Source organism: Coregonus lavaretus, assembly GCF_964263955.1.
Source record: "Coregonus lavaretus genome assembly, chromosome: 25".
NCBI classification, from domain to species: Eukaryota; Metazoa; Chordata; class Actinopteri; order Salmoniformes; family Salmonidae; genus Coregonus; species Coregonus lavaretus.
Window position 1 is genome coordinate 7,861,958 of NC_140012.1, and position 15,351 is coordinate 7,877,308.

The following is a 15,351-nucleotide window of genomic DNA, read 5'->3' on the forward strand; positions in this document are numbered from 1 at the left end:
ACTCTCCACCATGGCCAAGACCAAAGAGCTCTCCAAGGATGTCAGGGACAAGATTGTAAACCTACACAAGGCTGGAATGGGCTACAAGACCATCGCCTAGCAGCTTGGTGAGAAGGTGACAACAGTTGGTGCGATTATTCGCTTATGGAAGAAACACAAAATACCTGTCAATCTCCCTCGGCCTGGGGCTCCATGCAAGATCTCACCTCGTGGAGTTCCAATGATCATGAGAACGGTGAGGAATCAGCCCAGAACTACACGGGAGGATCTTGTCAATGATCTCAAGGCAGCTGGGACCATAGTCACCAAGAAAACAATTGGTAACACACTACGCTGTTAAGGACTGAAATCCTGCAGCGCCCACAAGGTCCCCCTGCTCAAGAAAGCACATATACAGGCCCATCTGAAGTTTGCCAATGAACATCTGAATGATTCAGAGGAGAACTGGGTGAAAGTGTTATGGTCAGATGAGACCAAAATGGAGCTCTTTGGCATCAACTCAACTCGCCGTGTTTGGAGGAGGAGGAATGCTGCCTATGACCTCAAGAACACCATCCCCACCGTCAAATATGGAGGTGGAAACATTATGCTTTGGGGGTGTTTTTCTGCTATCGGGACAGGACAACTTCACCGCATCAAAGGGACGATGGACGGGGCCATGTCCCGTCAAATCTTGGGTGAGAACCTCCTTCCCTCAGCCAGGGCATTGAAAATGGGTCGTGGATGGGTATTCCAGCATGACAATGACTCAAAACACACGGCCAAGGCAACAAAGGAGTGTCTCAAGAAGAAGCACATTAAGGTCCTGGAGTGGCCTAGCCAGTCTCCAGACCTTAATCCCATAGAAAATCTGTTGAGGGAGCTGAGGGTTTGAGTTGCCAAACGTCAGCCTCGAAACCTTAATGACTTGGAGAAGATCTGCAAAGAGGAGTGGGACAAAATCCCTCCTGAGATGTGTGCAAACCTGGTGGCCAACTACAAGAAACGTCTGACCTCTGTGATTGCCAACAAGGGTTTTGCCACCAAGTACTAAGTCATGTTTTGCAGAGGGGTCAAATACTTATTTCCCTCATTAAAATGCAAATCAATTCATAATTTTTTTTACATGCGATTTTCTGGATTTTTTGGTTGTTATTCTGTCTCTCACTGTTCAAATAAACCTACCATTAAAATGATAGACTGATCATGTCTTTGTCAGTGGGCAAACGTACAAAATCAGCAGGGGATCAAATACTTTTTTCCCCCTCACTGTAGGCTGTATGCAGCTGCTCTTATTAGTAGCCTACAGTTGATCAGACTGAAACAAACGTAAGATCTCTAATGTTTCGGTGTAGCCTAGGCTGCTGCAACATTTATGTAATGAGTTTTTACTTGTGTCTGTCCGGAGTGATTATGTGTTATCATCTTTCCTCAATAAATACCAGAGGAAAGTGGAAAGTCTACTTGAGCGCGCACTAAAAAAAGCGCTGCGTCAACCTCTCTTTTTAATCTAACTTTTAATGGATGATGCGATGGAAGCTATCAAATTATCCTGAATTGATTTCGACATCCCAGAAAAGACAGTAGAAAGTTGTAGTTGCTCTTGTTAGCTGAACAAACCCTCTCGTCATGTCCTCTAAAGCTTATTCTTGCATGCCCAAAAATGCAGTGGTGTTGATAAGCCGCTTGAGAACATCTCTGTTTCTTCTTACTTTCTCGTTGTGTTGCGCAGTTTGAATGCGCAGAACTTTGTCATGATTGATGTGGCTTTTTCCCAGAAGCTTGAATCTGATGTGGGCATTAAATGCTTCCTGCTTTTGTTTTGCCGTTTAGCTGAACGATCGATGTTCTTCAGGTCTTTCTACCCCCCTTTCGCCCAAGACTCAAGGCTTTCCAAAAAGCAGGCAAGGCCAGCAGTACAGGCGGCTTGATGAAAGGCTTCCTGTTAACCAGCTATACTTTTGATACCAGTTGGTGTTGAACGGCTTCACCTTTTCATCCTTCTTCATGAAACTGATATCAGGCAGAGGTCGACCCTCGGTTTTAATTCGCACCTTTTCCATGTACCCCAGAAAATGAAAGGGGTTCTTCAACGGTAGCGTTGGCGGCGGAAACTGCACACTGGAGCTGGTAACTAGCTAGCTAGCTACTGCTACTTGCTACTGAAGTTAGCAACGCAAATTTAAATAAATTGCACTAACTGGACACAAAAATAAAGTTCTAAAACTAAGAAAACAATGTATAATCTACCTCCTCCGTCTCCTATAATTTGAAGAAACAAATCACTTTTCAATCTCTATCTAATAATGTCACCAACACACTAAGCTTCTCAACACATAGAACCCACCCATAATGCTCTGTGGCACAACCCCAATACAACACACTAAGTTCATTCTCTGAACCTAATCCTATGATTGGATGGACAACATGTCAGTTCATACTGCAAAAGCTTTGATTGGTTGGAGGTCGTCCTCCGGAAGTGGTCATACTTATCATGTAGGTCTACGGAAGGGGACAAGGCCTATGAGCTTCCTAGGTTTTGTATTGAAGTCAATGCACACAGAGGAGGACAGACTCTAGCTGTTTGGTGACATATTAATATATTTAGTATAGAGTTATCTAAAAAGGATAACTTTTTTAGTGTTTCACTATTTTAATTTTTATGAAATTTCACTGAGGAGGATGGTCCTCCCCTTCCTCCTCTGAGGAGCCTCCACTGGATGAATCACGCTTCACCATCTGGCAGTCCGACGGACAAATCTGGGTTTGGCGGATGCCAGGAGCACTCTACCTGCCCGAATGCATAGTGCCAACTGTAAAGTTTGGTGGAGGAATAATGGCCTGGGGCTGTTTTTCATGGTTCAGCTGAAGGGAAATCTTAATGCTACAGCATACAATGACATTCTAGACGATTCTGTGCTTCCACCTTTGTGGCAACAGTTTGAGGAAGGCCCTTTCCTGTTTCAGCATGACAATGCCCCCGTTCACAAAGCGAGGTCCACACAGAAATGTTTTGTTGAGATCGGTGTGGAAGAACTTGACTGGTCTGCACAGAGCCCTGACCTCAACCCCATCGAACACCTTTGGGATGAATTCGAATGCCAACTGTGAGCCAGGCCTAATCGCCCAACATCAGTGCCCAACCTCACTGATGCTCGTGGCTGAATGGAAGCAAGTCCCTGCAGCATTGTTGTTGTTTTTTATCGCACTGCTTTGCTTTATCTTGGCCAGGTCGCAGTTGTAAATGATAACTTGTTCTCAACTGGTTTACCTGGTTAAATAAAGGTGAAATAAAATAAAAAATGTTTCAACATCTAGTGGAAAGCCTTCCCAGAAAAGTGGAAGCTGTTATAGCAGCAAAGGGGGGATCAACTCCAAATATATATTTGGAAAGCATAATCCTACTAATGGCTTTCTCTCATGAATAATGAATTAGCTACTGGAGTCACCGTGAAGATGAGAGAGCAAACAAAAAACGACCAGAAAAAAAACACAGTACATCTGTTCCAACTAGAAAGAAAATGTTTCAATCTGTCATTTCCACCCACAGACTCAGCATTTCAGTTGACAAAAATAGTTATTCAAAATAGTATATGGATCCCCTTAGTATGCACCCTAAACTAATACACCCAAAACACATTACTGGTTACTATTAGTCCTCTTGAACTTTATCCGCCCAGCCTTTGAATTCCTTGTTAGTATAGTGTCCTCAGCTCTGTGAGTATTTGCCCCTGGCGTCTAGCTAATGGACCCAGGGTCTCTGACGAGCCAACCCACCGGGCACAGATGTCAATTCAATGTCTATTCCACGTTGGTTCAATGTAATTTCATGAAATGACGTGGAAACAAGGTTGATTCAACCAGTGTGTGCCCAGTGGGAAAAAGTGTGCGAGATTGAGTGTACTCAGCGACAGCATGACCCAAATGAAATAAATGACAATAAAACATTTTTTGTCACATACACCGGATAGGTGCAGTGAAATGTTTTGTTTTACAGGGTCAGCCATAGTAGTACTGGTGCAAATTAGAGTTAAGTGCCTTGCTCAACGGCACATCGACAGATTTTTCACCTTGTCGGCTCGGGTATTTGAACCAGCGACCTTTCGGTTACTGGCCCAGAGAACAAGGAAAAGCTCACAGGACTGGACACCTGTCTCAAATAGCAGTTATTCATGGCATGCTAATGCCCCACAGCTCTGTACTGTCCATCCATTCCACTGACATTTTGAAAGAGTGCCTTTGAATCGGCCCCTCATGGCTAACTGGATAACATCAGATCTGGGCTATACCTTTTGAAATAATCTTTGGCGTATTTCAAAAGGTTCGGACAAAAGATTTAGAGGTTACTGCCTTGAATTGCTTCCTGGCGACCGGCGAGGGTCCATTTTGAAGTATTTTGATCTCCGTAGGTGACTTCAAGCTATCAAAACCTAGAGCTGCTGCAAAATGGTTTCTCTGAAAGGGAGAGAGATGACAGATAAGATGCTATTGTCTGTTTGTGCAGACATTTCCCTTGCATCTCAAAACTGCTACATCATCACAACACATTGTCAACAATAACAAAAACAGTTTGTCAAAACACCATACCATTACATTACATAAGGAGCTACGTGCAGGTGGGTGCTACAGTACATTGATAGTGGATGATAAATTCCTCTTAAGTGCTCAATTAATCCAGTCCATTAAAGAGATATTCAGCCCTGTATATTACACAGAATCAACATTAACTACCATCTCTCTGTACTGTGTGCTGGTGAATGCTGAGGTGACCGAGCTAAGTAGAAACATAATTTTACCCAGTGCCCTGTCTGTGACTCCAAGTGACAACATTGCCATCCACATTGCTAAAGTCACTGGGGTGATGGGAGGGCTAGAGTAGCTCAGGGGCTGAGGGGAGCATTTAATTAACACTTTAACTTGCTGACATGGGAAATCACTATGGAGCATAGGGAATGGTTGCCATGGCTACCTGTTTTGGCTCCCTCAGACGGGATACAGGGGTTGGGCTCGAGGGGTGGTGCTCTAGCTTTGTAATGTCTGGGAAAGTAAGAGGCGGATGAATGAGTTTCAAGTGAGCAAGGCTGTTTGATTGATATGGTCATGACCAGATACTGTAGCTATTCACCAGGAACCATTGAGACCACACACTGGTTGCCAATATTGTGTTAATCGTAGAATGGCATGTAAAGGAATACTGTACTAAAGTGTTTAACTTAGCATTTTTAAGTAGGCAGTGTATTGAGCACTAGATATGGTGTATTATGTTTAGATAGTGTTTACCTCTACTCAAGCTCTGACCTGTTCACTGAGCTCCCTCTCCATGTCCCTCAGGCGTATGTGAAGTGTCACTTTGACTACGATCCATCCCATGACAACTTAATTCCCTGTAAGGAGGCAGGCCTGGGCTTCTGCAGTGGAGACATCCTGCAGATCTTCAACCAGGAGGACCTCAACTGGTGGCAGGTCAATCACTTCTAATGGACAACCACTATTTCTTCTTTCACTTTATCATGTTTATCCTAAATAGTTTTAAATGTATTGTTGTTGCAATGTAATGATAGAACCACTTTATGTATTTATTTCCATCACAGGCATGTCACCTAGTTGGGGGCAGTGCAGGCCTCATCCCTAGCCAGCTACTGGAGGAGAAGAGGAAGGCTTTTGTCAAGAAAGATCTGGAGCTGGTTACTACAGGTACTGTATATTATATACTGAATGATTCCTATTTTACTGCATTATAACCCACACAAGTATTGGAGGACACAAAGGAGCTTGACATCTTCTACACACTAAAGATAACACTCTCAATTTATAAGTTACTCCTCTACATTTGTCATGGAGATAAGACAAGAAAAACTAAAATGGGATAAGATAAGATGATACTAGGTGACATGCCTGTGATTGTCTGAATGTGCAAAATATGGTCCACCAAAAACACCAACATGAAACATGAGTACAGTAAATTGCGACAAAAGAAAGACATTTGTTGTTCTGGGTGTTTTGTGTGTGCACTGTGCACGTATACGCATGAACTGCCTGCTTGTCCCCTCATCACCCTTCAAGACGGTTGTTTAATCAGTGAAGAGGGACTAGCAATAAGCAGCAGACTTAGAGAGACATGACTCACACAGATTCAATCTGTTCCTCATTAAGCTCATTCTAGACAGAGGGGCCAGGTCACATTCATACTGTAGTGTCCTCTTTCTGTCTGTAGCACGCTATACTGGTGGTGGGTGGTGAGTCACCCACTCAGCCTGCAGCCACATGCCCTTCACTTCAGTAGAGGGAAGTGGCAGTCAGGCGCTAAGACTGCCCTTGGACCTGTAGGAGACAAATATGGGACACTTGTGGGGGCTATATACGCGGTATATGATATGATATGGTCATACAATCGTTGGCAAAATTTTTGTCACCCTTGCACTTTTTTCAAATATTGCACAATTTAATTAGATTTCAAGCAGGTGATTATCCTTTACTTTGGAATTGAAATCACCTTTGGTGAGATGCAGGTGCCTGCAATATAAAAATCACAAATTCAACCAGTTTGAATAGAGAAAAGGACTCATTCTCCTGTTTTGTGTCACTGTGTGTACCGCAATGAGCATGGAGAAAATAAAGAAAACCAGATATTTATCTGAGGAGGTCAGACACAAGATTGTAGCCAAGCATGGACAATCTCAAGGCTACAAGTCCATCTCCAGAGACCTTGATGTTCCAGTTTCCACCGTACATAATGTTATCAAGATGTTGAAGGCCCATTCCACTGTAGCCAACCTCCCTGGACGTGGCCGCAAGAGAAAACTTGATGGAAGATTGCAGCGAAGGATTGTTTGAATGGTGGAGAAAGCACCTCGGTCAACTGCCACACAGATTCAAGCTGACCCTCAGACACAAGGTACGGCAGTTTCAACTCGCACCATCTGTCGCCAACTCAATGAAAGGGGGTTATATGGTAGGAGACCCAGGAGGACCCCACTGCTGAGAGAAAGACATAAGAAAGCCTGACTGCAATTTGCCAAAACACACCTGAGAATGCCAAAATCCTTCTGGGAGAATGTCCTGTGGACAGATGAGACGAAATTAGAGCTTTTTGGTAAAGCACACCATCTCTATGTTTACAGAAAACTAAATAAAGCCTTCAAAGAAAATAACACCTTCCCTACAGTCAAACATTGAGGAGGTTCAGGGATGTTTTGGGGTTGCTTTGCTTACTCTGGCACTGGGTGCCTTGAACGTGTGCATGGCATCATGAAATCAGGAGAATACCAAGGCATTTTGGAGCTCAATATCGGACCCAGTGTCAGAAAGCTGGGTCTCCGTCGAAGGTCATGGGTCTTCCAGCAGGACAATGACCCCAAACACACTTCAAAAAGCACCAAGTAATGGTTCAAGACATAACGCTGGATTGTTCTGAAGTGGCCAGCAATGAGTCCAGATCTAAATCCCATTGAAAACTTGTTGAGAGATCTGAAAACAGCAGTTGGGAGAAGGCACGCTTAAAATCTGGGAGAACTGGAGCAGTTTGCAGAAAAGGAGTGGGCCAAACTGCCAGTACAGAGGTGCAGGAAGCTCATCAATGGCTATAGGAAGCGCTTGATTGCAGTTATTTTGATCAAAGGCTGTGCTACCAAATATTAAGTCTAGGGTGTCAATGGATATATTAAGTTCTGAAAAAAAAAAAGGTTCTGTAATATTAGCAGTGAAATAAAGAATTGTGGAGACCAAATACTTTGTTCAACTTCAACTTCTTTTTAGGGAAAATTGTGAGTTACTTGAAAAAAGTACAAGGGTGAAAATATTTTTTGCCACGACTGTATATAAAATGCCTACCCCAAGCTACTTATAGTTAACACATGTATTGATTGTATGAAGTCAATGTAGGAATCAAACACACAACAGTGGAGTTGCAAGCGCCATGGTCCTATCAACTGAGCCATTGGAACCAGCATACAGTATATGATTGTGATTTTAATGTGATCGAGCCATATTTAAAAAGCAGAAGTGATACATTATCAAAGGGCATGCCCATTGTTGTCTTTGCTTCAAACAAATGTCCTTAAAGCCCACCTGCCAGCCATACTGAAGAGACGACTGGGCAGTGACAGAGATTCCCAGGTGTGCTGTTGTAATCAAATTGAACTGCCATCCTTTCTGTAATGCAAAATGTGTGGGGAAAATATTTTTGGTTCACGTTTTTATGAATATCGCTAGCAACAACAGAATAGACTAATTTTAAATGACATACTTACAGTAGAAAATAGGATAATAAAACTGCTGGTAAGCTTTCTTGACTTGGACATACATTTTTGCCAACACATAGCTAAACTTTGTTTAACCAGCTAAACAGCTGCTCGGAGTGAAAATGTGTTTGGGGTTACCTTTCTAGCTAATAGGCTATGTTAGAGTTAACACATCCTCTTCCAAATCTAATGTGGGGAGGTCAAAATAATGAAAAACCATCTACCAAATCTATTCATTTTAAAATATTGATTACTTCTCCTTGTCATTATATGTCACCTAATGATAAGACAAGACGTGGGAAAATAAGTGTTTTTTGCTAACATATGATGGGGGTCCCTGGTCGCTGTTTGCCTAGGAGCAGGGTCAATGGGTAAGAAAAGGTTGAAGGCCCCTGCTGCAATGCATTGGCATACTGCCCTCTGGTGGTACAAGCTACATTTTACATTTTTACATTTTTAGTCATTTAGCAGACGCTCTTATCCAGAGCGACTTACAGTTAGTGAGTGCATACATTTTCATACTGGCCCTTCCATGGGAAACGAACCCACAACCCTGGCGTTGCAAGCTCCATGCTCTACCAACTGAGCTACAGGGGACTGATTTGTAGACTTGATTTATGATACAGAACAGCAACACTGTAAAAGGCAACCAACCCTGACTGGCAGGTACTGTTCATTAAATTGATAAAGACTCAATTGAAGTGGGTTGAGAAGTACTGAAGGAAGGCAACATGTTGTGTGCTGTCTTTCTCAGGTCCTCTTTGTTCTGGAATGGGTGGGAAGAAAAAAAAAAAGATGATGTATCTGACAACCAGAAATGCAGGTACGTTTTTTTGTGCCAAAATGAGCATTTGTAAATGTAACAATGTTTGAAACTGCTGCCAGTGTATTCTTTACATGTAAACTTTGTTAGTCAAAAGTGTCAACGGTTGTCAATGTAGTATACTACACTGTGTATGTGTAGCATGAATTATATTAGGTCAAGTAATACCGGTAGTAATACTGATTATGTGGATATCTGATATGAATATGTTGCCTGTTCAGAGTTTGATCGGCACGAGCTGAGGATCTACGAGGAGGTGGCCAAGGTTTCCCCGTTTCGCCGGAAGACGTTGGTTCTGATTGGAGCACAGGGAGTGGGCCGCCGGAGTCTAAAGAACAAACTGTTGGTGTCAGACCCCCTGCGCTACGGGACCACCATTCCCTGTGAGTAGTACTAGCATCTAACACTGACAGAGCCACTGACATTGACACTTTGATTTACTCTGGTGTTCTGTAATCTATGCCATATTAGAAAATATACAAAAAACATACAAACAATTTAGAAATACAAATACTGTATTCACATTTGTATGAGATACAAAGACTACATTTTTTTCTTCTGTGTGCGTTGCTCAGCACTGTGTTTGTCAGTTGCTATACCTTTATGTAGATAACCCAACAACCTGTCTCCAGTTACCTCGAGGAAACCTAAGGTGGATGAGAAGGATGGACAGATGTACTCGTTCATGACTCGCAGTGAGATGGATTTGGACATTAAGAACGGGCGCTTCCTGGAGCACGGCGAGTACGACGGGAACCTCTACGGCACCAAGATCAACTCCATCCACGAGGTGGTGGACGCTGGAAAGATCTGTATCCTGGATGTCAACCCACAGGTAGACTATAGCACCTGGGCATCTTTATTCATTCATCGGTATAATACTCCAGACATTTTCTCGGCATCAATGTCCAGGGAAGAGGTTGATCTTTACCTTTTTCTTTCTTTTTGAAAGGAGAACAGAATTCGGTTTTATTGAGATTGTTGGCTACATTACCACTATGCCAAACTTTAGCACATAGATCAGTGAAGTAATATGATTACTATAGAATGTTCTTATTGTTTAACCAAAGCCAAGGTTTACATTACAGATGAAATGGAAGTAATGGAATCCTTTAATGCGACTAGTCATTTTCAAGTGGTCATAGCTAATTTGATTAGCTCGTTACATCATTAGCATCTATGAATAATCTATTATTACAGCTGCTTTTCAACTATTTAATTCCTTTCTGCAGGCACTTAAGGTTCTGCGGACGTCAGAGTTCCTTCCCTACGTGGTGTTTATTGAGGCTCCAGATTACGAGGTCCTCAAAGCCATGAATAAGTCTGCCAAAGAAGCCGGAGTGATGACCAAACAGTTAACGGTGAGTCCCAGACAGACTGGACAGTTGTATCATAGCTACATCATTGGTCCAGTTAGCAGAATATGTTGTTTGACACTCATTAAAATGTAGGACTGGTATGTTCAAAATGCATTAACCCTAGCAATTCATCATCTTTAATAAGCCCATTAACGCCAATTCATTTCTGACTGTGTACCACCAATCTCAGTGTGTACATCACCCCTTGTTACATTCTCGGTCATGCCATAGTATCAGTTTGACCTTTTAGACCCCAATGAATAGGATTGTATGTACAGTCCTAGATCAGCACTCCTACTCTGAGATGCTTTTTGAATGGGCACAATTATTTGTACGCAAATAAGTCATAGTAAGTTATAGTTGTCCAGGATGACCACTATCATCACCCTGTTGTTCCTCCCATGCAGGACTCTGAGCTGAAGAGGACAGTGGATGAGAGCGAGAAGATCCAGCGGGCCTACGGACATTACTTTGACCTGAATATCATCAACGACAGCCTGGAGGGGGCCTACTGCGGCCTGAAGACAGCACTGGAGAGACTGAGCTCAGAGCAGCAGTGGGTTCCTGTCAGCTGGGTCTTCTAAAGGCCAATCAGAGGTCAGAGCTAGAGTTTAGGAGGTCATAAGGAGGTCATAAGGAGGTCAGGATAGGGGTCAAAGGTCTGAGGAGTTGGTACAGGCCGCAGGTATAGAGTGTCCCTCCGCAGCGTGTGACGCTATACGATGTGCAAGTTACGTCAATTTTAGTTCCGTTTCCCTTGTTTTGTAGGCTAAGAATGAGCCTCAAATTTGCATCATCAAAGTCATGAAAACGTGGCCATTTAAGATATATATTAAATTGTATACGTGTTTCCGAGTGAATTATCTCTACAATATGCTGGTTTTCAACGTATTTGATGGCCAAGAAGAAGCATAAAGCCGAAAAGTGAAATCCGTTTCATTAGAACTACACACGTGAATAACAAACTTTCGACAGCTTGCCAGTCTACAAACAAACTATTTTTTTTTCATACAAAATCCAGCGTAATCTAATATACAACACATCAAACAGCCTGTAAGTAACGGGTTCTTACCGTGAAAGTTAGCTACTGCGTGACTGCGTGGTCTACAATGGCAGCACACAGCCGAAACATGGAATAACCTGGATAGAAACGTGTTTTAAACGCTTATTTGATAGCGAGGGACACATTCAACCCGACATGTCGTACATTTTGTTCCTCGAGATTATGGATATGCATTTGCTGATGGGAAACGTTTTTGTTGTTGTCGGTGAAACCAAATGTCACGATTGTTGGTTAGAGATGAGGACCAAGGCGCAGCGTTGAAGGTGAACATATCTTTTTATTACTGATCACCCGATCAAAACAATAAACGATAACGTGACGTCTACAGTTTAACACAAACCGAAATGAACAAGAAACCACAAACACAAAGTGAAAGACAGACAGTTAAATATGGCTCCCAATCAGAGACACCCAGCTGACACTCGTTGCCTCTGATTGGGAGTCACTCAGCCCAACATAGAAAATCAAACATAGAATTACACACCCTGGCTCAACATAACATAGTCCCCAGAGCCAGGGCGTGACACCAAATAGTTTGTTGATGAAGGGCTCCAGGCTACGGTTCTTTCCACAACTTGGCATCAGTAAACAGTAAAAGTAAAAATGTTTAATATAAATGTTAATATAAATGCCTAGTTGTAGGACGAAGCTAGTAAGTCCTCGACTAGAGCCGTCATGCTATCAAAGCAGCAGGAGATGTAGTTCAAAGGAGAGTTTTTTAACTTTCTGCGATGTGTCTTACTTCTTGAGCGTCAAATATTTTGATAAAAGACATTGGGTATGACTAAATCAATACACAAATATGAATATGATGTTATATCATATATATCTTAAGTGTTTTAACAATGCATCGTTCCTACAACGGCCAAATATGTAACATGTGTTTCCCAAAACTCTACGCAGAGAGAACGTTTGCTAAGTGCGTCGTTGGAGCATGTGTCGATACTGATAGGATCGAAAGAAAGGCAGTGCTGCTCTCGGTTCAGCTTTCTCCATTCAAATTTAACCATAACATTAAAAAAAATTCACAATACTGATGACGGATCAGCTGCTAGAGAGATATTACCACATATGGCAGCAAATATTGAGGTGGCTTATTCTAACGCTTATCCAATAATAATGCACAAAATTTGGCACATTGCACATGTTGCTACACATCATGACAAATAGTGAGGCCAAAATTACAAACAATAGCCTAGCCTACAATGAGCTAAATATAACTAAATTGATTGAACATAAAATGTATTTCAATATGATTGAAATACTGTATATAGGCCTATGTAGCCTATACTATTTATCTTTCAATGCAGTCATCTCAGTTTTCATTTGAAGCATTGTTTGTCCATTTTTGGTGTGTTTTCAAACAGTTTTTCTCTAATTTTCATTATCAGTTTGTTTCATACAATACTACATACACCCGGGTAGAACTATTACAATATGAATCGCTGGGTACTCACCGTCCACCCGACCTCCCCGAATTCCCTGAGAAGACGAAACAATGGACTAGCTTCTTTGGCGATGCGCCGAGCTGCTTGGGATTCCTACCGGAGAATAGGAAGTGAAGACACCAACAGAGAGGCAGACTAGGCGGAGTCTTAGTGAGATTAAGACGCCGTGCGACCGGTCCTCCATTACCGAGCATACTACTCGCCAATGTTCAATCATTAATGAACAAACTTGACGAACTCAGAGCGAGGATCTCCTTCCAGAGGCACATCAGATCCTGCAACATACTCTGTTTTTCTGAGACTTGGCTTTCCTCCGACATCCAAACGGATTATATACAACCAGCGGGTTTTACTGTTTTTCGAGCGGATAGGAAGCGGGCTCTCTCTGGCAAAAGCAAAGGTGTTGGGCTCTGCTTTATGACCAACAACACATGGTGCGATGGAGAAACGTACAGGAACTTGCAAGCTTCTGCTCCCCCGACTTGGAATACTTGGTCATCAAATTTGGCCCTTTTCACCTTCTGAGAGAGTTCACAGGGATTATCGCCATGGCTGTGTACATCCCGTCCCAAGCTGACACCAAAAAGGCACTCAAAGATCCTCATTGAACCCTGAACAAACTGGAGATCACATTCCCGGAGGCAGCGTTCATTGTTGCGGGGGACTTTAACAAAAGTAATTTGAGAACTGTGTTTCCAAATTATTACCAACACTGTCTAACTTGCGGAAATTCTACTCTTGACCACTACTACACACCTTTCGACACGGGTGTAAGGCACTCTCCCGTCCTCCTTTTGGCAAATCCGACCATGACTCCATCTTGCTTCTCTCCTCCTACAAACTCAAGAAGGAAGTTCCGGTGGTCAGGTCTGTACAGAGTTGGTCCGACCAATCAGAATTCATGCTTCAAGACTGTTTTGATCACATGGACTGGAATATGTTTCGGGTCGCCTCTGGAGATAAAGTCAATGAATACGCCAACTCAGTCACCGGATTCATAAAAAAATGCATAGATGACGTGATACCGATAGTGTCTTTCAAAACGTTCCTGAATCAAAAACTATAGATTTATAGCAGCCTTGTAGGAAAACTGAAAGAGAGCAATACTGCTTATAAACAGGGCAAGGTTAATGGGGACAATAGTTTGGTTAAACAGTACAAAGAAGACCTACGCAGATCGACCAAGATGACAAAACACAAGTATAAGGACAAAGTGGAGGAGCAGTTCAGCGGGTCGGACACAAGGCATATATGGCAGGGGCTACTAACGATCACGGATTACAAAAAGAAAGACAGCCACATCGCGGTCCCCAACGCCACCCTACCAGAGGAGCTAAGCACCTTTTTCTCACGACTTGAGCACAATGATCCTGAGCTGCCCAGGAGAGCCCCCGATGACAACATGGGCTACACACTCACAATCTCCACTGAGGACGTATGGCAGATGGCATCCCTAGCCTCAGAGCATGTGCTGACCAGCTGGCTGTTGTGTTCTCTGACATTTTCAATCTCTCCCTAGCTCAGGCCGCTATACCCACCTGCTTCAAGATGTCCATTATCATCCCTGTGCCCAAGATAGGAAAAGTAACTGAACTGAATGACTACCGACCAGCAGCACACACGTCCTTCATCATGAAGTGCTTCGAGAGGCTAGTCAAAGACCATATCAACTCCCTCCCGACACACTCAACCCTCTCCAATTTGCCTACCGCCCTGACAGATCCACGGACAATGCATCGCCATTGCCATTACCCACCTGGACAAAAGTAATGTATATGTGAGGATGCTGTTCAACGACTACAGCTCGGCCTTCATTACCATAGTGGCGTATAAGGTCATTACAAAGCTCACGCCCCTTGGTCTGAACTCCCTATGCAATTGGGTCCTGGACTTCCTGACGGGCTACCCCCAGGTGGTGAAGGTAGGCAACATTATCTCCTCGACACTGATTCTCAACACGGGGGCCCCACAAGGGTGCGTCCTCAGTATTCCCTGTATACCCACGACTGCGTGGCCTCCCACAGTTCCAACTCCATCATCAAGTTCGCTGACTACATAACAGTAGTAGGCCTGATTACCAACAACGTCGAGACAGCCTACAGGGAGGAGGTAGGCACTCTGACGGCGTGGTGCCTCTGTTCCCGAGGGCCCTCACAGTGCTACAGAAGCACCATCGAGAGCATACTGTCGGGCTGCATCCCAGCCTGGTACGGAAACTCCACCACCATGGACCGGAAGGCGCTTCAGAGGGTGATACATGCAGCTGAACACACCATTGGGTGCACACTGCCTGCCCTATAGGACACCTAAAACACCAGGTGTCGCAGGAAGGCCAAGAAGATCATCAGGGACCCCAGCCACCCAAGCAATGCCCTGTTCATCCTGCTTCAATCATTGAGGTGCGGGCAGTACAGGAGCATCATGGCAAAAACTGGAAGAC

At 43.4% G+C, this 15,351-nt stretch overlaps 1 protein-coding gene across 5 annotated transcripts in view; it reads left to right on the top strand.

Moving 5' to 3' along the window:
- LOC311100587 (MAGUK p55 subfamily member 2-like) overlaps window positions 1-10,984 on the top strand; it is a gene marked incomplete at both ends in the record, with an annotated part of 60,044 nt that extends 49,060 nt beyond the window's left edge. For 4 of the 5 annotated variants that reach the window (XM_084141508.1, XM_084141509.1, XM_084141506.1 and 1 more), the window contains 7 exons: window positions 5,311-5,442; window positions 5,571-5,673; window positions 8,974-9,042; window positions 9,264-9,425; window positions 9,675-9,877; window positions 10,275-10,403; window positions 10,808-10,984. In XM_084141508.1, coding sequence (XP_083997634.1) covers window positions 5,311-5,442; window positions 5,571-5,673; window positions 8,974-9,042; window positions 9,264-9,425; window positions 9,675-9,877; window positions 10,275-10,403; window positions 10,808-10,984 — 975 coding nt within the window. Of the gene's footprint in view, window positions 1-5,310; window positions 5,443-5,570; window positions 5,674-8,973; window positions 9,043-9,263; window positions 9,426-9,674; window positions 9,878-10,274; window positions 10,404-10,780 lie in introns of all 5 variants that reach the window. The other variant, XM_084141505.1, reaches the window with a different exon arrangement.
- Window positions 10,985-15,351: the final 4,367 nt, after the last annotated feature.